Source organism: Colossoma macropomum, unplaced genomic scaffold (genome assembly GCF_904425465.1).
Source record: "Colossoma macropomum unplaced genomic scaffold, Colossoma_macropomum, whole genome shotgun sequence".
Taxonomy (NCBI): domain Eukaryota; kingdom Metazoa; phylum Chordata; class Actinopteri; order Characiformes; family Serrasalmidae; genus Colossoma; species Colossoma macropomum.
In genome coordinates this window covers 40,918,936-40,944,865 of record NW_023494789.1, presented here as the reverse complement: position 1 = coordinate 40,944,865, position 25,930 = coordinate 40,918,936, and the positions used below count along the sequence as shown (strand labels likewise).

Below are 25,930 nucleotides of genomic sequence, written 5' to 3'. Positions count from 1 at the left end.
GGTGAAGTTCATCAACCTCACTGCTGGGCTTTAGTTACATGTAAGGGAATCATATGCCTTCAAAGGGGGATGTGATAATTATTTATTATTGCCCACCCCTAATTCTTCAGCTTCTTGTTGCTATAGGCTGAACAGGTGGATATATGTAAGCTAATTGATTATCATGACATCACAGAAATAATTAACTGAAAAAACAGGCTGTTTCCATGTTCAGCATAGTTTCTGTGATGCTACTTTATGGACTGGGGAGTGAATGGTACAATCTGAAACTAACAGTGTTAACATATCACTTCAAACTCCAGTATTTAAAACAAGCCAGGGAATTTTGCTTTTTCATTATATGGGGCCTTTATAGTCAGTCTGTTTTTATTAATCTTATTAGTTAATGTCCCTAATCATATTATGCATTATATCATTTTAATGACAATATTCTTGTGCTTCTCGTAATCTTCGATCGAAATGTAGTGACTTGTGCTTCTAAAACGTCTTCTGATTTTTCATTGCGTCACCATGCACAATAACTAATATTATTATCATCTCTCCCTCCAACCACCCTCCGTGGTTTCCCATTCACGCTGACTGATTTTGGTCAAAGATCTTTAATCTTGTCACATCAAGCGTTCACCAGCATGTTCTGACTATACTACAAGGCATACTCCAACCTCAATATCTAGCAGTTTAATCAGAATATGGTATTTTGTCTGTATTGTGCAGCCCTACCAACAAAACTCATCTGTCCTCTCCATTGTTCCCTGAGATTACTTCCACAATGCTCTCTAATTCAGACTTGTAACACTGCTGCAGGAGTCCTTTTATCCATTTAAATTGCTGTAAATGGCAAAGTACTTGTATACTGATCAAGCTGCGATGCAGTGAAGAACAGAGCTCCGACAAAACAAAACCAAACTGCATGTTTACTTCTCCGCTCTAGTCTCCTGTTCTAAGTGCAACTAAGGGTTTAGCAAAGGCTGCATGTGGCCAAAAGGGCAATTAAAGGCCCCGGAGCTGCGCTGATGAGCAGAGTGAGACGCCCCTGTCTCTGAGCCAGCTATTTATGTAATGACTTGCCTGCTTTTTGGATATCGGCAATGGACGTTTTTATGCATCTAGCACTTAGCTGCAGGACTGTAATGATGCTTCAGTCTGTGCTCCTGTTTTCCGGATGCTATTCTGGGAGAGTGTGAACCACAGAACGGACTAGACTGAGATTTTGGTTGTGAACAGATTTGTGAAAAGTTTTTTTTTTTTGAAAGGTGAATTATGTAATTATTTTAATATCTTGAGAAAGTGTTTCAGAATAAGTTGATGGCCAGTAGAGTTTGAAAGATTTCATCTGCTCATGTTGAAGCAAGTTGTTTTATTTGTTTGGGCTGAACGGTTTAGCTGTTCCTGCAGAGGCTCTATGAAGTAATCTAAGCTACTGACACTAGCTTGGATCTACACTTAGCTTCTGATACTATGGATCTAGCCTTATCTACTGACACTACTAAACTAGTAATACCCACTGACACTGGATCTACTGTTACCTACTGACATTGTGGATATAGTCTTAGCTCCTGACACTATGAATCTACTCTTAGCTACTGAAACTACTGTTCATATATAAATTTAGTCCTAGCTGCTGACACTATGAATTATTAAATACTAAGGCTATAAATCTAGTCTTCATTACTGACACTATGGATCTAGTCTTCCCTACTGACACTTTGAATATAGTCTTAGCTACTGACACTATGGATTTAGGATTAGCTACTAACATCTTTGATCTTGTCTTAGCTTTATACACTTAGGATCTACTCTTAGCTACTGACTCATTGGGTCTATTCTTAGCTATTGACACTATGGATCTAGTCTTAACTAGTGGCACTATGACTCTACTCCTAGCTACTGAAACTATAGTTCATACATGAATCTAGTCTTAGCTACTGAAACTATGAATCTGGTCCTAAATACTGAGACTATGAATCTAGTCTTTGCTACTGATACTATGGATCTTGTCTTAGCTACTGACACTATGGATCTAGGCTTGGCTACTAACATCTTTGATCTACTCTTAGCTACTGACACCTATGGATCTACTCTTAGCTACTGACACCTATGGATCTACTCTTAGCTACTGACTCATTTGGGTCTATTCTTAGCTATTGACACTATGGATCTAGTCTTAACTAGTGGCACTATGACTCTACTCCTAGCTACTGAAACTATAGTTCATACACAAATCTAGTCTTAGTTACTGACACAATGAATCTAGCCTTAAATACTGAGACTATGGATCTACTCTTAGCTACTGACTCATTGGGTCTATTCTTAGCTATTGACACTATGGATCTTGTCTTAGCTACTGACACTACGAATTCAATATAATCCAATACAAAACTGCTCCTACTGACACTATGAAATTACTCTTAGCTACTGACATTGTGGATCTCCTCTTATCTACTGACGCTACAAAACTACAGTTTACTACTGACACTACAAATGTGCTAAAAACTATTTGTTGCTACAGCCACTATGAAATATGTGTCATTTTTTTAGATGCTGAACTGTTTGGCTCATATATGCAAAAGTGACATACTGTGATTACTACAACACGGATAAATATCAGACTCGCTTCTGTGAGAATTGGTTTCTTATGGACTCTGTTAGCATAAACAAGGAATTTAGAGCTTTTTTGTTTGCAGGATCATACATATACAGTCTACTGTTCACTCAATGGTTCTTGAATCTGGGTCATTCTATAGAAACATCAATTTTTGTGTCCATAGCGTTTACAGATATATTACACTTGAAAAAACATTAGGGTTACAATTTATTTATATTTTAAAATAAAACAATGTTATTTTAACAATCAAACCTTCTTGAGTCATCAATTTAGCAATATTGGTTTTTAAATCAATCATATAGAATTCCAAGCACCACAGAAGAGCTCGTCCTCACAGTCATGTGTAAAGGGCGAGGCCATATTTTGAAGTAAAAAACGTTTTCTGAAATTTTAACTACAATAATCTACACATGACCATGAAATATATTAATTAAATGAAATAAAAACAAATGGCAAACAAATATTATAAAACATATAATAAAGGTTGTTGTCCCCAGGAGTCGTGTCACTGGTGTTACCGTGTAACAAAAAAATCTCTTATTTTGAAATAAAAATCACACTGATGACATCACTTGACTTCCTTTTGCCTGTTTTCTGAGGATCTATGAAGAAAAGCACATGGTGAGTCCACTGTGTCTTTCAGTTATCAGAGATTTTCTCATTTAGCTCATGATTTCATATGAAGCTTTTAGCTGAGGTCACTGGTGTGACCTACTGTATTCTTGGGCAATTGTGAAAAAATAGAATACAAATGGATTAAATTACATATTTTAGTGGATTTTCCATGATTGACAACATGTGGTTTGATGCTCTGTAGCAGACATTTTGTAAAATGTTTTTTTTTCATTAAAATGTCTCTGGTGTTTCCTTTCTTATATGTAACACCAATAAGGATTGGTAACACCAATGACTCCTATGGATAGATAGAATAGTGGACGTTTCTGTAGAATGACCCATCTAGAGAGGATATGTGTTGACTTGGGCAACCCGCTTCCAGTTCAGTTGCAGAAATGTGACCATTGTGTTTTGCATTTTTAGTGCGTAATTTCAGGTATATATTTTTCAAATTCTAAAGCCAAACAGCTACAAGTTCTTTAAAGTTGTTCAAGGAAACTTCAGCAGTGTGCTGTATGATTCTTTGGGAGTTGAGGCTTGCAGGTTGTAGTGCACTGTAGATGTGGGTCTTGAAGGCTGCCTAGTACAAAAGCGTTTGTTTTTGAGAAAGCCCTCTGTGGGTTATTTCAGCCTTTTCACACTGTGATCGATGATGGATATCCTCTGTGGTCTTAAATTATTAACTCAGTGTTCTTTTTATGGAGGCCCAAAAGCTGAGGCAGCCTTTCAGGCTTAACAGATGAAGTGAACTGGCTACAGCACTGATATTCATTAGCCTACAAAATTCTATTCGGCCAAATAGTCTGTGCCAAGATTTTACTTTGGGACTGATTTGTGAAAACTTAATTGGATTTTTTTCTTAATTTTGGTAGCTTTTTTATTTACCCTAGGGTAATGTGAGAGGGATGGAACCTCTGCATGTAGGCAAGGTTTCTTACATTTCACTTTCTAGTTGCTTTTCGAGCACCTGCATGCCCTGGAGCTACATTTTTAGTATCTCAAACATTTCATAATGCAATACCAGTAGGGTGGTAGCCTGAGATAACCTATGACATGGACCTGCCACAAAATGATGGGAGGATAGTACAAGTAAGAGCAGAGCACGAAAACTTTTGACTGTTAGCTAATTGGCTCTGAAAGTGGCAACAAGGCTACAGCTTCCACAGCCAGTGTACAAGATGTCAAACCTTTCTGCTCCTGATAAAGGGATGCTCTGGGTTTCAGCTTCTACTGCTAGTGTTCTCTTCAGCAAAGCTCCTTCACAGATCCAGAAAATGAGAACATTTGATCAACTCCATTGTTTGTTTTTCGCAGGTTTGAGTCAGGAATGAGGAATAGCTCTCAGTTCGAGACAGCTATTTCTTCATAGGGCTGGATTTCCTTTACACTGTCTCTGTGTCTGTTCCATTTAGCTACCTCCCTCGGATTTTTACAGACTGTTCAAGTTTAGTGGTTTAGGCAGGGTTGCCCTGAGGGAACTGCAAATATCTACAAGCAAAAGTGGAAAGTAGAATTCAATACCGAATTTGCATAACAGGCGACGGTAAATATCACTGACCAGGACGGAGGCCAGAGGATGCCTGTAAGAACGCATTACTGTAAAAACACTGGAGAAAGAAACTAGGATTGACTCTTTGACTTCCTGTGTTAGATGAAGTCTGTATTATTCTTTTGATAAAGAGGGCTGTTTCGATTACTCAGTTAAAAATTATTGAATAAAATGTACCTTTTCAAAGAATTAGAAAGGATTAGTCGGCAGTTTGCAGGATCTTGCATATTTCAAACTGTCCTTCTGGTGCATAAACATTTACATGCATTTTCTGTAGAATAGCATTTTCATATATATGCAGTCTAGAGGTTATGTGCTCATATATATACAGACAGTGACAAGTTAAAACCGAAAACAAACCAAAAAAAAGAGTGGAGAAACATGCGCAGATGCCCTCAGACAGGTGTACCAGAGGATACTCTGCTCTATGGCTTGTATAAAAATGCCCAGTAGGCCCAGTTGACCATGATTTCGGATCAGGATGGCAAGAGGAACAGATCTAAAGCCCTATTGGAGCTGGATTAGTTTTACTAGGAGCTTGAATTTGCACAGCTCCTTTATCCTCAAATTCAAATCAGGGCTATTGTAATCAGAACCATTTCTGCTAAAAGGCTAATTAGACAGAGAATGAAAATGAAATATCCTCTTGACCTCTTGCAGGACTGTGTGATTTCTGTCCTGTTGGGCAAGATTTGTTAAGTTGAATGAGGACACTTTACTAGCCTAATGCTATTCTATCTGGTATTAACTGGAAGTTTGTTTTGTTGTTGTTTGTTTCTAATTCTAATCTTAAAGTGGAAGTGTATGTCTGGGCTATCATTTTTTTATCCAGGCTATCTGGGTTAATTTGGATAAATTACACAGATACTTTTTCCTGTTGGCCAACTGAATCACTTACAAATTACATCACTGGACCTCCTGTGTTGAAAACCTTAAATAAGGCTTAAGTTACTTTAAAAGAGGGTTCATTATTTGGCATGGCTGGCAGGAGCTTCAGTCACAAAGACTGCTCAACCGGCTAGTGTATTAATGGGATTACTGACTAAAATGACCTCTGCATTTGGATCTATGGGAAAGACATTAGATGGAAACTGTGGTCACACATTCTCATGCATTAGAATGATATGTTGTTCCTCTGGTGACTGAGAATGTTGATCAGACTGTGTCCATCCACAATGCCTTAGAGAGGGACATTATAGTAGGACTGCAGTGCATAAACCCTTCATTACAAAGAGAAATGACCATCTGAGAGTTCAGTGGTGTGAAAACCATCAGCGCTGATCTACAAAGATGTGGAAATAAGTGATCTGGTCAGATGAGTCATCCTTCACCATATTCTCCACAACTGGGAGAGTCTATGTGCAGCATGCACAAAGAGAACAGTGCAGGCCTGAATGCCTGACCCCTACAGTGAGGGGTTCTGATGGCTCTGTTATGCTGTGGGGGGAGTTGCTGACATGGTTTGGGCCCGCTTGTCCTTTTAGAGGGAGGGGTCACTGCAAATCAATACAAAGTTATTCTGACTACTCAACTTATTCTATTTCCATCCTGATGGGTGTGGTCTCTTCCAGTGTCCCTCATCTACAGGGCACAAGGGGGTCACTGAATGATTTGATGACTATGAAAATGATGTAAATCATATGATATGGGCTTTGTGGTCACCAGATCTCAGCTAAATCGAACATCTCTGGGAGATTTTGGAGGGTGTTAGACAGATCTCTCCACCGCCATCATCAAAACATGGACTGAAGGAATAACTTGTGGAAGAACAGATTCCATCCCTACAGCACCGTAGCTGAAGCTGTTCTGGTAGCTTGAGGTGGTTCAGTACCTTACTATGACACTTTATGTCGTCTTATATGTTTGTGTACAAATATTTAGGCTTCCTGTTTTATCTATATACTAAGTATTATGCAATCTTTGAAAGGATGCTCATGGATTATAAAGATTTGGTAAAGTCCATTTTTATTTTTCTGGCCTTTTTTGAAAACTCTGATGACTTGATAAGTTCTCAAAGTAATCAGCAGATTCTTTGATTCATAATAGATAGTGACATCCCCAATATAGAGCATGATAAAGTGGTTTCATTTGTCAATTTTAGTGATAGTTAAATCATCGTTGTACTCCGTCCACGCTGTTGTTGTCAGTGTCACCAGAATGTAGGTCTCATTTGTTAAAAGAATTTTGATATATTATTTATTTATTTAATGAATTATGGAGGTTACTCGTGAAATAGTGCCTACTAAATCCTGCCCACCCCCAGTAAAAAGAATGTTCTTTCTCAGCGCTGCAGTCTTGCTGAGTTCTTGCTTAAAGAGAGTGCAAAGTGTCACAAATCTGACTCACCACTCAATGAAAAGAATAGAAAAAGGCTTGCTGCATTGTAATGTGTGATGAATGAAGAAGACACTATCCATGGATTTTCATCACAAAGACTGCTTTTCTAGTCATCAACGTTATACAGCCTTTGATGTTCTGTTCCATTAGCATTACATGCTATGTTCGGTTAACATTCCATTAGTGCAAAAGAAACATTGTGAAGAAGACAAGGCCTTCATCTTCTGTAATTTGTGCATTGAGTGGTGTGTGAAGTGCTATGAGTCAGATTATACTACTTTGTTACATAAGACTGCAGCTTGTTTTATGTCCTGATAAAGAAGGTTATGGTTTGCTTGGGCTTGTGATTATGATGTGATGTAACACAACAATGCTGTGTTACTGTTGAAGCAATACCCCAGCATTTGTCAACCTTATCTCAGCACATGGACAATAACTTTGAGACTTGTTTCCCTGCACTTATAAAACGAAACGAAAACTTGTTGGCTGAATTGCTGAAGCAACTGCCCACTGGCTTCTTTTATAAGGAGGGCTTTCACTTTCAATCATATTAGTAATCAAATAACCAACTGATTTTGATGATTAATCAATTAATTAGTGTGTATTTTTAAGGCCAAATCATAAAGTGGTCATGAATGAACAATAAGACAATGGTTAAGACAAGGATTAAGCCTAGTCTAGGATAAAACTGCAATGCCAGTTGTGTTTCACCATCCCATTTGGTCCATGTTTAGGCTTAATCTGGGTCTGGGAAACTCAATTTAACGCTGTTAAAGTCATTTTAATGTCACCAGTCACAGTCGTTCATGTCATAATATAGTTGGATTTAATCCAGAACTCTTCACTTTATAAGTACTCAGAGTACCACCACTATGTACCACTGCTTGTTTCCACTACCACTTCTATGGGAATGCTATGTTATCACCAACCTAGCAGGGATTCACACTCGCTTCCCACACCGGACTTAATACTACTTAGGCCAGCTTGATTTAAACATAATTTAAAGCATTTGAAACTTGTAACATTCAAGTGTCATATTCTTTACTTTGTATGTTGCAGTTTTTCAGTGAATCCTTCAGTAAAGCCTAACTGAATATTACTAGAGTAGTCTGTTAGCCTGCTAGCTGTCTGCTGAGCTGATCAGCCTAGACCTAGTTAAACAAAACTGTTTACTTCATATACACTTTTACTCCATATACACACAATACGTAACAGCAAACACTTAATTTGACTTCATATGCATGACATTTGCACTACAAATGTATGTGTCTTAATGAGATCCTGCTAGTGTGGGTTTCCTCTCTTTCAGTGGTGCACACAAAAGCAAGTTGAATGCTAACAGTGCCCTTTGTGGACAAGGTATAAAATATGGCTTTAGAATGACCAGTGGCTGCCTTACTTAGAATTCAAATTACAATCTAATCATTATGTGGATTCATCAAGGGCGTAAAATTTAAATCGAATTGTAAACAGCTTTGATTGAGTAATCATGACGGTCCTATTTAGTGTTTTAAAAGTTAAAAAATGCTGCAGTGTTCCTTTAATTTACTATGTCATTGGTCAGTATGTTTGAAATACTACAGGGAGATTCAGTTGAAAGAGGCCCTGAATATTCTGTTGTAACTCCCGTTAGGATGAAGCATCTGAACCAAAAAAATACGCTACATACCTTCACGTATGTGTAATCGTTTGCCTCACATGTGATGCTGGAAGTGATCTCCGTTTTCTGCCAGACACATTTCGACGTGCCGCTCCATGTTCCTGAACGTTCCTTGCCTGAACAACGGCGCCTACCTCATCACTCCGATGCAGGGGCATCCCGGCTTGTTTGAAGCTCCATATACTGAGGAGCACATTGCAGTTTGTTTGGTTCAGATTGCTTCGTCCTAGCGAGAGTTATTACAGAATATTCGGGGCCTCTTTTGAGTGAACCTCCCTGTATTTTAGTAATACTTTGAATGTTCACATTTGTACAAAATAGTAACATAATTTTCTTGTTTGAACAGCCTAGATCTCTAAGGTACCTGGACACAGTCCTTTTAGTGAGTAATTACCATGTGTAATTTCTTCATTAATACTTGATAAACTCCTTTCTTCTCCTAAAATAAAACCCACTTATTTTCTTCTGTTTGAGAGGCGGAGCAGCCATGCCATTTGGCTGTTTGACCTTCGGGGAGAAGAAGGATTACAACAGTCCTTCTGAGGTCACTGATAAATATGATCTGGGACAAGTGGTCAAATCGTAAGCATAAACTCTGCCTCTTTCCTTTTTTAAAGAGGTAATTTAGATCTTTAATGAAATTTTTAATTGTTCAGAGTGGTTTGATTTGCACCATTGTAGAGAAACACAGTGGTGGTGATAGGAACCAGACGTCTGAAGCAATGCCTCTGAAAGCCCCCTCACAGAGCGTTATTACGTAAAATGGTTGTGAATACACTTTCTGATACCTAACATATTCTTTTATGATAGTTCTTGGGGGGTTATCCTAAAACATATTTTTTTAAATCTTCATGGCAGAGAGGCCATGCAGGGTGTTGTAAGACAAAACAGGCAAAACTTTTTTTTTCAGATTTACCTCTATTTTACCATACATACATATAAAACCTCAGAGGTTCACTGATCATTTTGAGGGTTAAATAAAATGGGTATATTTGCGCAGGCACCATGACTCTCGGGTCCTATTAGCACCACTGTGAAGGAATAAGAACCTTTAAGTTGCTCTACAATAAGCCGTTTCACATCAAACCGCTCTGAAAGACTTTGTTTACGTCTCAGTGACTCAATAAACTGTAGAATTTTTTTCATATTTTTGGGTTTTGTGTGAAATGCAATATCATCATTGTAGATTTATAGGTTCTGTCAGTTATAGATTGAATCATAGGTTCACTGGTATGTTTGCTGTCTACAAACAGGGAGGAGTTTTGTGAGATCTTTCGGGCGAAAGACAGAAGCACACAGAAAATGTACACCTGCAAGAAGTTCCTGAAGAAAGACGGGAGGAAAGTGCGCAAGGCGGCCAAGAACGAGATTCTCATCTTGAATATGTAAGATGCTGCGGTTAGATTTTTTCAGTTTTGGGGCTGTTCGTTTGGAGCCACCACAATACAGCTGGTTCATTTCTAAATGCTCATACTGGGAGCTTTTTTTATTTATTTTAGAGGAGAACGAATGCTGGCCTCTTTGTAAAACCCTTTTCTCCTCTGTTTCCTGTCTCACAGTCACACTCTGTCTCTTGCTCTCTTATCCTCGCAGGGTGAAGCATCATAACATCCTCCAGCTGGTCGATGTCTTTGAGACAAGAAAAGAGTACTTCCTCTTCCTGGAACTGTGAGTGTTTCTGAAGTGTGAGAGAGAGAGACAGAGAGAGAGAGAGAGAGAAAGAGAGAGAATGACTAAACGAATAAGGGCGAGTGTAAGTGCTGCCGAGACCTCATTAGAGTCTGTTTCATGTGAAGGAACGTTACTTGCTGCTAATAACTGTGCATTTAATAAAGCTAATGTGAGCTATGATATTTTCCCATTAGTTCATTATTAACCTGGTTCCCAGTTGTGATCCCCGCATGTTCTGTTGTTTTCTCTGCTCTAACCTGATTTAACCAATCAGCAAATGAACAAGCCCTCCCTGGGTTGAAGTGAGCCGACTAGTGGCTGTTTGTGCTGTTATTTCTACTGTTCTCCATTGATAAACTTCTGATTTCTGAATGCTGTTGTTGTGTTTATGTAACATGTAAAGAATGTGATCTAAAATTTCTATTCAGAAAACACACAGGCTTATAAGTCACACATCAGTCATGCTTTATTGTTACTCTGATTAAACAAATCAGTAACAAAGAGCTTCCCGATCTGAACTGCGCTCTGAATGAGCTCGCGCACTTGCTTGGAAAAAACATGGTGCATCCAACAATAAAGCAAGCCTTGTGCATCTTTATACAGTGATAGAAAACATGGTAGAGCACAGAAAGCTCTGGTTTTACACGCTGAGATTAAATAAATGATTTCATGGTTGCCTGTGGATTTTTTACTGTTGCCAAATTTAAACGAGCAGTTTTCTTCTGGCGGGGGGGGCTGATAATGGCCTCATCAAGTTCACGTAGTTGATGGGGAATTTCACCTGTGTTTTTTTTTTTTAATTTATGCATAATTATATGACTGAGATGTAAGCGAAGTCATTCAGAGTGGTTTGATGTGAAAAACTCAGAATTTTTCACAGTGGTGGTGATAGGAACCAGACGTCTGATGAGCTTAATGCCTCTAAAAGCTAACTAACAGGTTACGAATCCACTGCTTGATGCCTGAGACTTTATTTTATTATAGTTCTGAAATAAGTTTTTAGCATTTTTAAAAATTCATACATGACAGAGAGGCACATGCAGGGTGTTTAAATGTAAAATAGGACCCAAAAAGCATATTGTTTCAGACTAATCACTGTATTAATATTACCAGCATTAGAGATAAAAAACATGTATAGGTTCACAGGTTGTTTTGGACTTTTAATAAAATGGCTGTGTTTGTGTTTCACATTTTGACCCCTATTCCTATCACCACCACTGTAAAGAAATCAGAGTTTCTACAATGAACCATTTCACATTAAAACCACTCTGAATGAGTTTTTTACACAGAATTTTTGAAAAATCAGTGAAAGTGCCCTGACACTACAATGTGCAGAGCAGGGCACTCCAGGGCCAGGGTTGGGAACCAGTGAGCTAAGAGCTGATAGTAATACCAGCTGCAAATGTGTGCAAATTATTAAACTTTGGAATTGTATTTGTGTTATAATACCTATATATGCCAAATGTAACAGAATCATCCCAAGATTTGCTACAGCACAGGTTCCCAACCTTGGTTCTGGAGTTCCCCTGCTCTGCACATCTCCACCTTGCACACCCACTTCAACTCAGGGAAGGCTGTTAATGAGCTGGTCCCAGTCTCCCAAAAGCAACTTAGTGTTAGGATCATCTTAACTGGTAGACAGATTCTTCGCGCTCTTCCGTTTAAGTATAATCTTTGTGCTAAGGTGCTCTTGGGAAACCCTGCCCTGATTAGATGGATCCTTTTTGCGAGAGCTGAAAAAACACTAAAATGTATAGGGCAGGGGTTTCAGGACCAGGGCCGGGAACCACTGTGTTACAGATCATGTTAGATTAGATTAGTTCTGATGATGTCACGATACTGTTATTTCTTTAGATAGATAGATAGATAGATAGATAGATAGATAGGTAGGTAGGTAGGTAGGTAGATAGGTAGACAGACAGACAGACAGACAGACAGACAGATAGATAGATAGATAGATACTTACTTTATTGATCCCGAAGGATATTTAGCAAGTTTGCCAGTACTGATGCTCATGAAACCTTGAATATAGGCCCAATATTTATAACACTGTTCTAGCTCAGGAAGAAATACACAGCTAACATCACTGCTCCGATATCATACAGGTATCAGCATTGGGCCAAAATCAGCAGAAAATGCAGGACCATTTTAAGGGAAAAAACAATCCAATCCAGTGTTTTCTGCTGATGTGGTATCAGATTGGTGCCATCTCTGTCTAGTACATTTTTTCTTCTGATATCTGATCCAGCTATTTCTGCTTGTATCATCTCAATACCTACAGTGGGTGTCGGATCATTGCCATCTCTAGCTGAGAGCAAAGGCTTTCTGGAGCGCTCATGCAATCCAAGTATCCCCGTTTAGAAATGACACAATTAATACAATCATTTTTTACTTTCACTGCATGACATTGTGCCCAGACAGCAATAAGCATTCTCTGGCTGGGTAAGATAAACACTGAAAAGTATCTCATGATTAGTGTGGTGAGCCATCGAGTTGAATACAAGGTGAAATTTCCCTTTAACCACAATGTTTCTGACAAGCTGTATCTTGTGTCTTGATCTATATCTCTCTCACAGAGCCACAGGCAGGGAAGTGTTTGACTGGATCTTGGACCAGGGCTACTATTCAGAGCGTGACACTAGCAATGTGATCAGACAAGTGCTGGAGGCTGTGGCTTACCTCCACTCTCTCCGCATCGTGCACAGAAACCTGAAGGTAGCCTGCTGCTTTACTCCCATCAAGTGGTTACAGGTGGTATTACACCAGTAAGACAGCGCAACTGTTTTTTGTTTAGTTTCACCTTAAGGGTTCTATATTTGCGCAGACGCAAGCACAGTTTAGGGGTATAACGTCAGTATATTTCTGATTTGGTTGAATGCAAGCCAAATGCTTTTGCAGGAAGGTTACTATTTTATATGAACTGAAATGATACTGCCTTCACAAATGTGAAATAGTTTTTTGAAATCTGTATTTTCCAGCCCACTTTGGTCTATAGTTGCAATTTCATTCATAACGCCAGACCCACTCTTAGCGCAGAAGGCCAAAGGCTTTTTTCCTGTCCTTAAAGTAGAATTCCACAGATTTGTCAAACTATCTACATAATTCAATCTTGAAGATGCAAAGAAAGTCATTCAGAGTGGTTTGATGTAAAATGGTTCATTGCAGAGAAACGTACAGACTCCCCTCACATCACCACTGTGGGCAACACTGGTTTAACTGATTTCTCTAGAGTGGCTTATTTCATATCCAAACACCCTGAATGACTGTTCATATCTTACCCATTTAAGTAAGCAGACATTTTGAAAAATCGGTGGAATTTCCCTCTGGTCGAACGTCCATTTTTGTGAATGTATGTACAGTGCTGTGAAAAAGTATTTGCCCCTTTGCAATTTCCTCTATTTTTGCATATTTGTCACACTTTAATGCTTCGGATCATCAAACTACTTAACCCAAGTAAACATAGGCTGTTTTTAAATGATGATTTCATTTATTGAAGGAAAAACGCTGTTCAGTCCAACCTGGCCCTATGTGAAAAAGTAATTGCTTACTACTCAACTAGTTAACCAAATTCAGGTGACTGTTGAGTTCAATTTCACTAGCCACACCCAGGCAAGATTACTACCTGACCTGTTGGATCTAAACATCACTTAAATAGAAACTTTTGGTATTGTGAAGCAGCTAGAAGGTCTCAAAAAGCAGAACATGATGCCACCTTCTGAAGAGATTAGAATGCAAAACAAAGGCATTGAAATCTATCAGTTTGGACAGGGTTAGAAAGCCATTGCTAAGGCTCTGGGACCCCAGCAAACCACAGTAAGAGCCATTATCAACAAATGGAGAAACCTTGTGGTGAACCTTCCCAGCAGTGGCCGGGAAAGAGCGCATTGACGACTCATCCAGACAAACATCTAAAGAACTGCAGGCCTCACTTGCCTCAGTTAAGGTTAATGGACATAATTCCACAATAAGAAAGACACTGGGCATAAATGGCATCCATGAGAGAGTTGCAAGGCACAAACCACTGCTGACTAAAAAGAACACAAAGACAAAATTAAGATTCTGGAGTGGCCAAAGTCAAAGTCCTCATTTGAATCCCATTGAGATGCCATGGAAAGACCTTAAACAGCATGTCCATGCTCAAAAACCCTCCAATATAGCCAAATTAAAACAAATTTGGAAAGCACAGTGGGCCAAAATTCCTGCACAGCAATGTAAAAGACTCAAACGTTTGATTGCAGTTGTTACTGCCAAGGGTGGCACAACCAGTTAATAGGTTTAGGCAATTACTTTTTCACATGGGTTATATAGGTTTTGAATAAATCTTTACCTTCAGTAAATGGAATGATCATTTAAAAGCTGCATTTTGTTTACTCATGTTGTCTGTATCTTACATTAAAATTAGTTGGATGATCTGAAACAGTTAAATGTGACAAATTAACAAAATAGAAGAAATCATGTGGGGACCAATACTTTTTCACAGCACTGTATATCACCCCACCCCCATATAAATAATGAATATAGATAAAGATAGACTTCTTCATTCAACTACTAGCTAAATACAACTGACTGAAGTATTTTGTCCCAAACAAATAGGACAGAACAACTTGTAGTCACTAAATGTGAATCTGACAGTCTGTCATCACACACGGAACATCTTATAATAGAATCAACAATGACAAGATGAAGAATATATCTGCTACACCCACACTGCAATTATGAGCCTTATTTTTGTGTTTGTATTATGATCACAAAAACAGGACCCTTAGAATCCTTTCATACCGATACGACATTTTAGACTTTCACCATACGCTGATCAATCTCACAACACTGTACTACTTTCTCTTCTCTCTTCTAGTTGGAAAACCTTGTTTACTACAATCGCCTGAAGCACTCTAAAATCGTCATCAGCGATTTTCATCTGGCCAGACTGGAGAATGGTCTCATTAAAGAGCCCTGTGGCACTCCAGAGTACCTTGGTAAAAACTGTCATACGTAGGAGGTTATATGTATGCGTATGGTTATATACATAAGTAGCAACCCATATGAGAGTATGTTTGCTTTCCTTCACTGTAGCTCCAGAGGTAGTTGGCAGACAGAGATATGGCAGACCGGTGGACTGCTGGGCCATTGGAGTGGTCATGTATATCCTGTAAGTATGAATCTTCTATGTTCTTCAGCAATGGCCTCAAGATTTTGCTAGCTTGTGTGTTTTCTGTTGTAGGTCCATGCATGCATTCTCATTGTCGTTGTGTATACAGTACTAGGCCAAAGTCAGGGACCACCCTTCATTTCTTTAATTGTATTTCAAAATGGCCAATAAAGAGAAGTTGTTCATTTTTAGCGTCAGCGGAAAAAAAGAAGAAAATATACAGAAGCTTCAACAACTAAATATGATATCAACTTCTTCAGTGTTTTTCAGTAAAATGTGTCTTCGCCTTTATTACAGTCTCCATTCTATTCAGGAGACTCACTTTCAGTTTTTCAAAGAAATTTACAGTGAAATTTTTTTCCACTCCTCCAAAGTTCAGTTGGTAGTATTTTCTGTTTCTCACGATCCGAGTAATCCCACACCAGCAGCTTATTTGCTTGATTTATAATTTTTTTTCTCCAGTTTTCTCCCAGTTTTGTCATTGCCAGTTCCTTCCAGCTAACTAGGTCTCCCCCATTATGCTATGCTACCAGTTTGACAGGGTAAACTGCCACTAACACGACATAATTGGACAGCTCAGCATGCTTAGAGTAGAGCGCTAACTGCCAATTCTGTTACATTAGCTAACAGTGTATCACTCTGAATGATGGGGAAAGGGAGGACCACCCTACACCTCAGAAAAAACGGTATGAAACTGCCACTGAGGCAGTTCCCCTCTTGTCTCTGGGATGGTACCATCAAGGGTACATCTACGTACCTTTAGTCAGGGCACATAATTGTACCATAATCCATTGAATTTATATTTTCTTGTATTGTTGTACTGACACACCCCGTCTCGTCTCCAGGCTTTTTACTTTATTGTTCTGTTTTAAAACTTGAGGTTATGAAAAGGTACAAATTCGTACTTTTCACCTGGAAAAACGTATTTAAGGTTCACAGTTGGACCTTAAATCCCACTGCTGTGCCTTTGAGGATCATTTACATTGTTTGGACCTTGATAAATGAAAAATGTACCTGCACAGAACCTTTATTTCTAACCACTCAAAGATAGAGAGGAGAATTATGCTCTTTTGCTCTCCCAGCCATGTACGGTTGTGGCATTACAGAGAATCAAATTTGCAATCACTCAACTATGCATTATTTATATATTACAAGGCCTATTGGAATTGCAGTATAGTAATGTGTCTATATCACAGTACTAGTAATGTGTCTATATCAAGTAGCCGTACTAGCCAATCGAGTCCATATAGCTGAATGAAACTCCCTTTCCTTTCTAGTTTCCTTGATTGTGCCTGAACTGTAGCACATGGCTTCACTGAACATGATAGCAGAGCTGACTGGCATGGATTCACATGGTTACCGGGTCAGGAAAAATCAAGAAGAGCAGATATGAAAGGAAGCATTATTAAGCTATTTGTATGCAACTCCTCCTGGTGTCGTACTCTTCCTGCTGTAAACCAATGTTAAAATAAGCCCAATGGAAAGCAGCCAGTCAGAAAGCCTGTCCAGAATCTGGGTGAATATGAAAGTGTCAGTGAAGTGAATCGACCTATAACTGAAAAGAATGACGTCCAGACTTCATGTATACACCGATCAGGCATAACATTATGACCACCTCCTTGTTTCTACGCTCATTGTCCACTTTATCAGCCCCACTTACTATATAGGTGCACTTTGTAGTTCTACAGTTACAGACTGTAGTCCATCTGTTTCTCTGCATACTTTGTTAGCCCCCTTTTACCCTGTTCTTCAGTGGTCAGGACCCCCATGGACCCTCACAGAGCAGGTGCTATTTAGGTGGTGGATCATTCTCAGCACTGCAGTAACACTGACGTGGTGGTGTTGTGTTAGTGTGTGTTGCGCTGGTCTGAGTGGATCAGACACAGCAGTGCTGCTGGAGTTTTTAAACACCTCAGTGTCACTGCTGGACTGAGAATAGTCCACCAACCAAAACTATCCAGCCAACAGCGTCCTGTGGGCAGCGTCCTGTGACCACTGATAAAGGACAAGAGGATGACCAACACAAACTGTGCAGCAGCAGATGAGCTATCGTCTCTGACACTCACAAACTCCAGCAGCACTGCTGTGTCTGATCCACTCGTACCAACACAACACACACTAACACACCACCACCACCACATCAGTGTTAGTGTCTATAATGAGCGTAGTAACAAGGAGGTGGTCATAATGTTATGCCTGATCAGTGTATGTTTCTGGGCAGCACATGATCATACATACAAGGAAATCTGTCTTGTGTTTTGGTGCTTTCTGAAGTCACAGCAGCCACAGCAGTCATTGGATGTGCACACAGCATGTTTGTCTGTCACTTTCCATCTAAAGACTTCATTGTGAACCTGTGAGTATGTCATTTTACATTTGTATTGTTCTGTCTTTTATGGGTCTTTTTACTGTGCCTGTGTATTGTTGTAGAAAAACTTTTATGTTGAGATGTGTTCCTTTCTAAGGCTAATATAATGAGAATGCCTCTGTAATCTTTTTCAACAGACTGTCAGGAAACCCTCCTTTTTATGATGACGCAGATGACGATGATTATGACAGCCATGACAAGAATCTGTTCCGGAAAATTCTATCTGGAGACTATGAGTTTGACTCACCCTACTGGGATGACATCTCAGATTCCGGTATGATGACACACTGCAGTTTTTGGGGAAAAATGAACTTCACTCGGTTTACTTCACCAGCTTGTCAAACTGACTTATCGAAGCTGAAAATCTGCAAAAGCAGAAACGTGTTCACTCAGAACTGTTACAGAGCAATAAAGTCAGGTTTTCTGTTTTTCAGCTAAAAGCCTTGTTGCATCTTTAATGGAAGTAGATCAGCATCAAAGACTGACTGCACAGGAGGCTATCAACCACGAGTGGTAGACCCCCTCTTCATATACATCAGACATGCTGTTTTAACCTTTTATATACATCATTTTGCCATTAATGTATCATATTTGTCCTTTTTGTACATCCCTTCTGTAGGATATCTGGGAACGCTGCTTCAGACAAGAACATCAAGGATGGCGTATGTGCTCAGATTGAAAAGAACTTTGCTAAAGCTAAATGGAAGGTGAGTCTATATTCATATCATAAAAAAGGGTCACCAATCTTATCCATAAAGGATCAGTGTGGCTGCAGGTTTTCGTCCCTGCTAGAAAAACCAGCATAGACCAGTATAGCTGGTCACCACCGAAACCAGGATATGCTGTGTTTTGGATGCTGGTCAACAGCTAAACCAGCACCAGACCAGCAATAGACCATGAATTCCATGCTGCTCTAAGTTTCAGCAGGAATTCCAAACCAAGCAGGAGCAGAACCTCATACATACTAGCATTTAAAATCATTTACTTTATTCACAATTTTTGCTATTTTACATACAATAACCTTTACAGTGCGGATTTAAGTATTACAAACTATTCGGCAAACAGTATTTTACCTTTATTTAAAATGTGAAGAATTCTGTAAACAGGAAGTGAATAAAATGATAAATAATATACTGCCATTTTTTATTTACATCCATTCATACATTCTGTGATCTCCACTTTTTAAATGTAATTAATTCTGGATATTAATATTATTACAACTTAATTGTCGATGTTCTACTGTAACGTGCCAGGAGGATTCAGACGCAGGCTTTACTGTTCGAATCACAATCTAGGTTTGTGGTCAATAAGGTGTTGGTCAAATCCAAAAAAGACATCCAACACAAAAAGACAAACATGACAGAAGGCAGTGAGTCGAAAAAACAGGCAAATTACGGTCGTACACAGGAACGATAATATACCGAAAAGACAAACGCTCAGTAGAGCTAGAAAGATACAATACCTCGCCACTACAGTATGCTAAAGCCCGGGCTTATAAGCTAAACTATCATGGTCATATGACAGACAAGACAGGTGAATCAAGTAGGTATTCTGGTGAAAGAGAGCGCTGATTGGAGTGTAAGGAAAGTTCAGGAGTCACTTGGGTCATGTGATCTCACCAGAGGACTCTGGGAGACGGAGCCCGAGTGTGTCTCAGAGCGTGACATCTACAGCTTTCTCAGTCCTTTTAGAATCTTCTACAGCTCTATTCTTCATTCAGGACTCATCAAATGTTTCTTCATTTGCTAACACTTTATTTGGATGGTCCACTGTAGATGCTTTGTAAATGCTCAGTATATCTTTAAGTAACATTCAACTAAATATCCATTAAATGCAATTGAACTTCAAGTTCAGTGTGAATTTATTAAATCTATCCCTGACCCTGACACTAACCTTACCCTCAAGGCAAAACCTACATCTACTCCTAAACCTAACCCTAACAATAATGTTGTTGATAATCAACTGAGTATCAACAGAAGGTTTGTTTATCATTTATGTTTATCTTTAGAGCATCTGTAGGGAACCATCCAAATAAAGTGTGACCCTTCATTTTTATTTACAGTGTCTTAGTGTCCTACTAATTATCTGAATCCTGTGAAATTATACATGATGTTTATTCTATGCATGTATCTGAAGCTTATGTAGTCTTACATCATTGAAAATGTTGATTCCAAGCTTTTGAACACTAAGGTAAGTATTATACTGAGGCCAACAAATTAAAGAAGTGGATTCAGTTGTGCTTCTGCTTGATTTGAATGAAACCTGTAGCCACGCCGTCCCTCTGTGGATAAGATTGGTGACCCCTACAATAAATGAATGCTTAAAGATGATACATTCCTCTCACCTCATTATCATTTCTAATTTACATACAGTACATCAGTGAGATCTTAAACAGTGAAAAAAAAGCCATAGAAGACATTGTATAGTTTCTGCCCACTGTCTACTGAAGAACAGAATAAAAAAAAAAGCTGAAAAAAAATATTTTTCCAAACCTTTCCCAGATTTTTCCAGTGGACGTCTTTTTTTCAGTTTTCCCAGCGTTGAGTGAATATGAATACACAAAGAAGTACAAATTCAATCACAGCTCATTGGTGGACACAAAGTTTGCTGCTTGGTTGATGAAAATAAGAAATGAACATGGCCTTAAATTGCATTATAATGGTTGGAATTCTGGCCTAAAACGATTATTTAATTTGTTATATACTTTACTGTGTAATGTTTGTAGTGCAGTATTGCATCTCTCAGCCTCAGACAGACTTCACATTATTGTATTGTTTCTACATTTTCAATCTATCGCTACATCAATCAGCATTTTTTAATTTTTTAAAAGTTCCTCCCACCTTCGATATACATCATCAGAGGGAGTTTTTGTACTGTATAGTTATACTTTATACTTTTATACTTATATACTATAAAATATTGATATATAAACTATTCTGACACTACTTTACGAGGCAGGTAGGAATGTTTACAACAGAAGCAATATTTTATTTTTCATTTACCCCTTTAAATTAAACAAGCCTTGATCTATAGATATCCTGTACCACAGGCTAAAACTACAGCGTGCATCATCTTGTTTTATCCAGAAAGCAGTGCGGGTGACCACCCTAATGAAGAGGCTCCGAGCTCCAGACCAGAGTGACTCTGGGGCGTCCAGTCCAGCTTTAGGAACCTCGGCAGGGCCGGTCACTCCGAGCAGCACACCCGTTCCCTTGGCCGCCACCCCCGAGCCCCCCCACAGCACCCTTGAGGTAAAGGTGGAGGAGGCCGCAGCTCCAGCTCGGTGTAATGGAGAGGTGCCGCAGCTTAGCGTGGAGACCAGAGAGGAGCAGAACGGCTAACGAGGGAAACACACAAAGACAAACATGCTCACTGTACATAGGAAGACACACTGAAAGCTAACGGTCACATAAAGCTACATTGTCGCATTGCCACTCATTCCATTTGCGCAATCCCTTCCCTTGTTGTTTGTCTCCATTGTAAGTTTTCAAGTTGTTTACTTAGAAAATGAGTTGAGTAAACGTATATAAAGTCTGAAAAGGCATTATATTTAAAAAGGAAAGATTCTGATGTTTTTCTTCTTTTTATTTGTGTTATAATTATTTATGTGTTCCTATTAAAGAACAGATTACTTATAAACTATTTAATAATGTGAGAAAAAGAAAGAGAGGGCAATTTTTATATTCCAATCATTGCTGTCCTGTTTTAATGGGAGGTATTTTCTGATGAGGAATGCAGTTTGACCTGCCTTTATTTTATATGCGCTAAGGACTGATAACTATTTCAGTCACTGTATTCGAGTTGTTAGTTTAGGATCAACAATCAAAGAACACAAAGAGCAGGAGCAACCGTATAAGAACGAGTCTGTATGTTTGAGTGTGTATCTACTGTAGATGACGGTACAGTAGTATTGTTCTTATGTTCATAAGGTTGTGGAACCTGTGAACCTTGTACTTTTCACTCTGAAGTAGCATTTCTAGTGATATATCAAACATTTCATCCACTTAATGGAGAATTTTACTCTTTAATTCATCAATTTATGGTTACTATCCATTCAGATAGGATTATTACAATGCAGTAACATTTCTGGTTGTCAGTGGTTCATAGCATTAGTAAAGATGTCCAAAGTACTGTTTCTATTTTTTTATTTTTTATTTTTTCCCCCAGTATTTAGTGCGTCCACTCTTTACCTTTATTACAGCTTCCATTCTCTTTGGGAGACTCACTTTCAGTTTTTTCAAAGAATCTGCAGACACACCTCCAAAGTTCAGTCTTAGAAGTTGGTTGATCATTTTCTGAAGTAATCAAACCCATTCAGTGGTGTTGAGGTCTGGACTCTGGGGTGGTCAGTCCATCGTTCAGCTTCTTTGATGTGTCTGTCTCCTTTTCTCAGTGAGGTTCTTCTTGACAGCTACACATCCTTTCAGACCCATAGCGCTGAGTCGTCTTCTCACAGTGGAAGGATGGACAGAAACACCTGTAGATGTTTTCAGATTTGAAGCAGCTTGATTTTCTCCTCTCTCTCAAAGATGGAAGCTTTAAGTGCTGTTTATCTGATGGGGGCAGTTTTGGTGTCTACCAGGTTTTGCGGGTGGTTGTTAGGAGTCCCATTTCTTATGGCCGCTTTGGTCTTTTGCGCTGTAATGTACATTAAAATAAATAAATGGACAATTCAAAGAGGAAGTGTTTGCTTATGATATTTATGTAATGCTGAAAAGTTTAATTCTCCATTAAGTTCATGTGAACCTCATATAAGTGTCATTAAAAGTGCAAGGTTCAAACCAAGGTTTTTCTTCCCCCCAAAGTGCACCACTGGTGGTGTAAAGGTACAGTTTTTGTGTCATAGATTGAGGCTCAGTTACGCGTTAGGGTCTAGTCAGAGTGCCCGTGGTGTGACCATTATTCAAACACATTCACAGCATTTTTATGACCAAGGTCGAGGCAGGTCGAGAATGAGATGTTGGCAAAACTGCTTTAGAAACCTGCCACTCAAACGATATGGTCATTTAACGATTTGACTTGAAATGACTTTTAAGCGTAAATGTAAAAATCCTATGTACTGCACCTTGAAGTGCCAGTATTCTGCACTCTTTCTCGCTGTACAAATGCCTTTTACTCTGTGTATCTCATATTGATGCCTATTTCTCAGTGTCTTTGTGGCGTCTCACCTGAAACATATACACTACCATGTGCCCTAAACTTTGTCTCAGCTCTCTCAGCTTTCTAAGAGGCCAGTTGCAAACGCATTTGACTTCCTCTCCGAAGAGATGACCGCTTAAATTAAAAAAAAAATGTGCATGTGTCCTGTTTGATTTTGGTGTTTTGTAAAGAATCTATGCTGCAGAGGAAAAACTATGTCTTCATGTGTATATTATATTTTCTCAATGAGGTTAAAAGGTCAAATTCAATCAGATCTTATGATTTCGTAATGAAGTTTAAAGACGTATGACAACTGAATGAAACGTGATGTAGTACTTTTAGCAGAATGCCGACCAACGAAGCAACATTTGCGTAATATTTAACGGCCTGACCGGTGGTTTTTGCTACCATTTAACCAAGTGTTTTTCACTTGGATCAAATACACTTAAGAGTGTCACTTAGTTTGATTGAATTTGACCATAAATCTGTGTTTTATAGATGTGAACTGTAGTTGTATGTACTGTATTTTACAAAGCACTGCGTAATATACTGAATACAGCAGGCGTTGTGTAGTTTGACAGTAAAACCAAGCCCGTCTCTGGGTTGTTAATGAATTCTGTTTAATGTGCAGTACAAACTGAGCAATATCTCTATTGCTGTGATACTGTGAAACTGCCATACTGCTGATGTAGAGAGGCCATTTGACATATTGCATTCACATTGTTGAGCAATTTGCTCTGTAATTTTTAGCATGCTTGGCTTTTCTTCCACAATGATTTGCTCTTATTTTTCATCAGACTTTTCTTTCGAATGAATTTCATTTAGCAGCTGCGTAACACTTGATCGTTACTGTTGTGGCCGTTTCACACGGTCACTGAGTTCAGTCAGTAGGTTTTCTTACTGGTTGGTTTTCAGATGATCACTTTTTCATACATTAACTAGTCATATTGTAGTCTCCACTGAGTCTACCCTGTTAACGTACGTATCAATGCAGTGATTTTAAAGCACTTTCAAAAGCGGACACTCACTTTTCTATGTACCATGTTTGTGTTGGAATTGCATCTCAAATAAAGGCATTGCTTAAGTGTTCAGTGCACCTCGTTACTCTGTCTTTTGAAGAATGACATGCAGATGCAACAGTATGAACATTACAGCGTATCATCGCCGTCGCAAAAACTTTTTATCTCATTTTGTCACATAATTTGAGAACTCCAGTTACCCTCTGCATTGTGTTAAAATTTGATGATGAATGGACCAACAGAAATGGTCCAAAATGACTTGGAAAAAATCTTTTTACATTAACAACCATTACAAATTAAGGTTGTTTTTTGCTTCTACTGTAACGTTACATCTGCGCTAAGATGGACTGGTGACCTGTCCAGGGTGTATCCTGCCTTCTGCCCAATGACCACTGGGATAGGCTCCAGCACCTCATGACCTAGAAGGATAAGTGGTTTAGAAAATGTGTGTGTGTGTGTGTGTGTGTGTGTGTGTGTAAAGTCACAATTTTAGAGATGCAAGATTTTGTTCTGACAGCAACAATGCTTGTGGCCTATGTTAAAGTAAACATTCCCATGACTGCACAGTTTACGACCTATATAAAGAAAGCGTGAACACACTGTTAAGTCCTACATGCCGCATGTATGCTGAGATGCTATTTAGTTCAATCAATGCATTTGCCCTTTTCAGGTCACATCTATCATATGACAGCACCACTAATCAGGTGAAGGTTAAAAAGAATAATCTGATAAGACGTAAGGATCTGACACGCTGACAATAAGACATAAATATACAGTTCTGTAGTGGCTACAAATGAGAAAGTGTTTGTGCTTGCAGTTCAGACAGATTATTTCCATCGGAAGGAACAGACTATTTAAGCAGCATGTGTGAATTTCTCCCTTCCTAATATTGTTCTAGCCTCCATGTTTAAATTGCTCAAATGAATGGATAAATGAATTTATTCCCCCCAAAAAAGGAATAAAACTGAATGTGAACATACAGTTTGTTTAGTTTAATGACATTTTTTTTGTAATCAGTAATATCATTCATAATGAGTGTTTTAATGTAATTTAGAATGTAGTACATTTCAATCAGAAGTTAAATAGTAAATAGTAGCTGTATTTCTATATAGGGTCATATGCCAAAATGTTATATCACAATACTTCAAGAAGTTTTTTTTTTACATGATGTGGCACAATATTTATTTATCTATCAAAAACTATTAATCTAATCACACTTGAATTCAACGTGCACTGCAATCCAATTAAACAGGCCTAATTTTACTCCCTAATCAAACACGCAGTTAGTAAGTTTAATTTAGTAGTAATTTACCACGATAATGAGAAATATTGTCACGTTGCCCAGCTCTAATACTATTTATATTTTATATTTTAGAATTTATATATATATATATATATATATATATATATATATATATATATATATATATATATATATTCTATATTCTATATATATAAATATAGAATGGCCTATAAATCCATTATGTGTTCTCCCACTAAACACGTTCTTTCACTAAAAATCGATACATCGCTAAATAAAGAAACTAATTAATTGATAATAAAAATAAAATTTAAATAAATTGTCTGGGATGCTGAACATATGGACACGTCTTACGAATATATAGTTATCCGTGGTGTAATTCAGAGGTTTGGAACGAGAAAAGATCACGCTGTATCTTAATAAGTCATCTTAATCAGTTATAATGCAAACCTTCGACATACATGGGGTGATTACGACTATCCACGAAATACTCAAAAAAGCATATTGTGATGTAATTTATCACTATAACGATAAATATTTTATAAATAAAGAAACTA

The 25,930-nt window shown here is 38.4% G+C and overlaps 1 protein-coding gene across 2 annotated transcripts in view; it reads left to right on the top strand.

Annotated features, from left to right (window-relative positions):
- Window positions 1–21,524, top strand: part of camkva (CaM kinase-like vesicle-associated a) — a 49,119-nt gene extending 27,595 nt beyond the window's left edge. For both annotated transcript variants that reach the window (XM_036571331.1, XM_036571332.1), the window contains exons 2-12: window positions 9,113–9,148; window positions 9,243–9,348; window positions 10,020–10,151; window positions 10,360–10,434; window positions 13,014–13,152; window positions 15,293–15,413; window positions 15,511–15,586; window positions 18,092–18,228; window positions 18,389–18,467; window positions 18,574–18,661; window positions 21,041–21,524. In XM_036571331.1, the coding sequence (XP_036427224.1) occupies window positions 9,254–9,348; window positions 10,020–10,151; window positions 10,360–10,434; window positions 13,014–13,152; window positions 15,293–15,413; window positions 15,511–15,586; window positions 18,092–18,228; window positions 18,389–18,467; window positions 18,574–18,661; window positions 21,041–21,295 (1,197 nt within the window). In that variant the 5' untranslated portion in view covers window positions 9,113–9,148; window positions 9,243–9,253 and the 3' untranslated portion in view covers window positions 21,296–21,524. The remainder of the gene's footprint in view (window positions 1–9,112; window positions 9,149–9,242; window positions 9,349–10,019; window positions 10,152–10,359; window positions 10,435–13,013; window positions 13,153–15,292; window positions 15,414–15,510; window positions 15,587–18,091; window positions 18,229–18,388; window positions 18,468–18,573; window positions 18,662–21,040) is intronic.
- The last annotated feature ends 4,406 nt before the right edge of the window (window positions 21,525–25,930 follow it).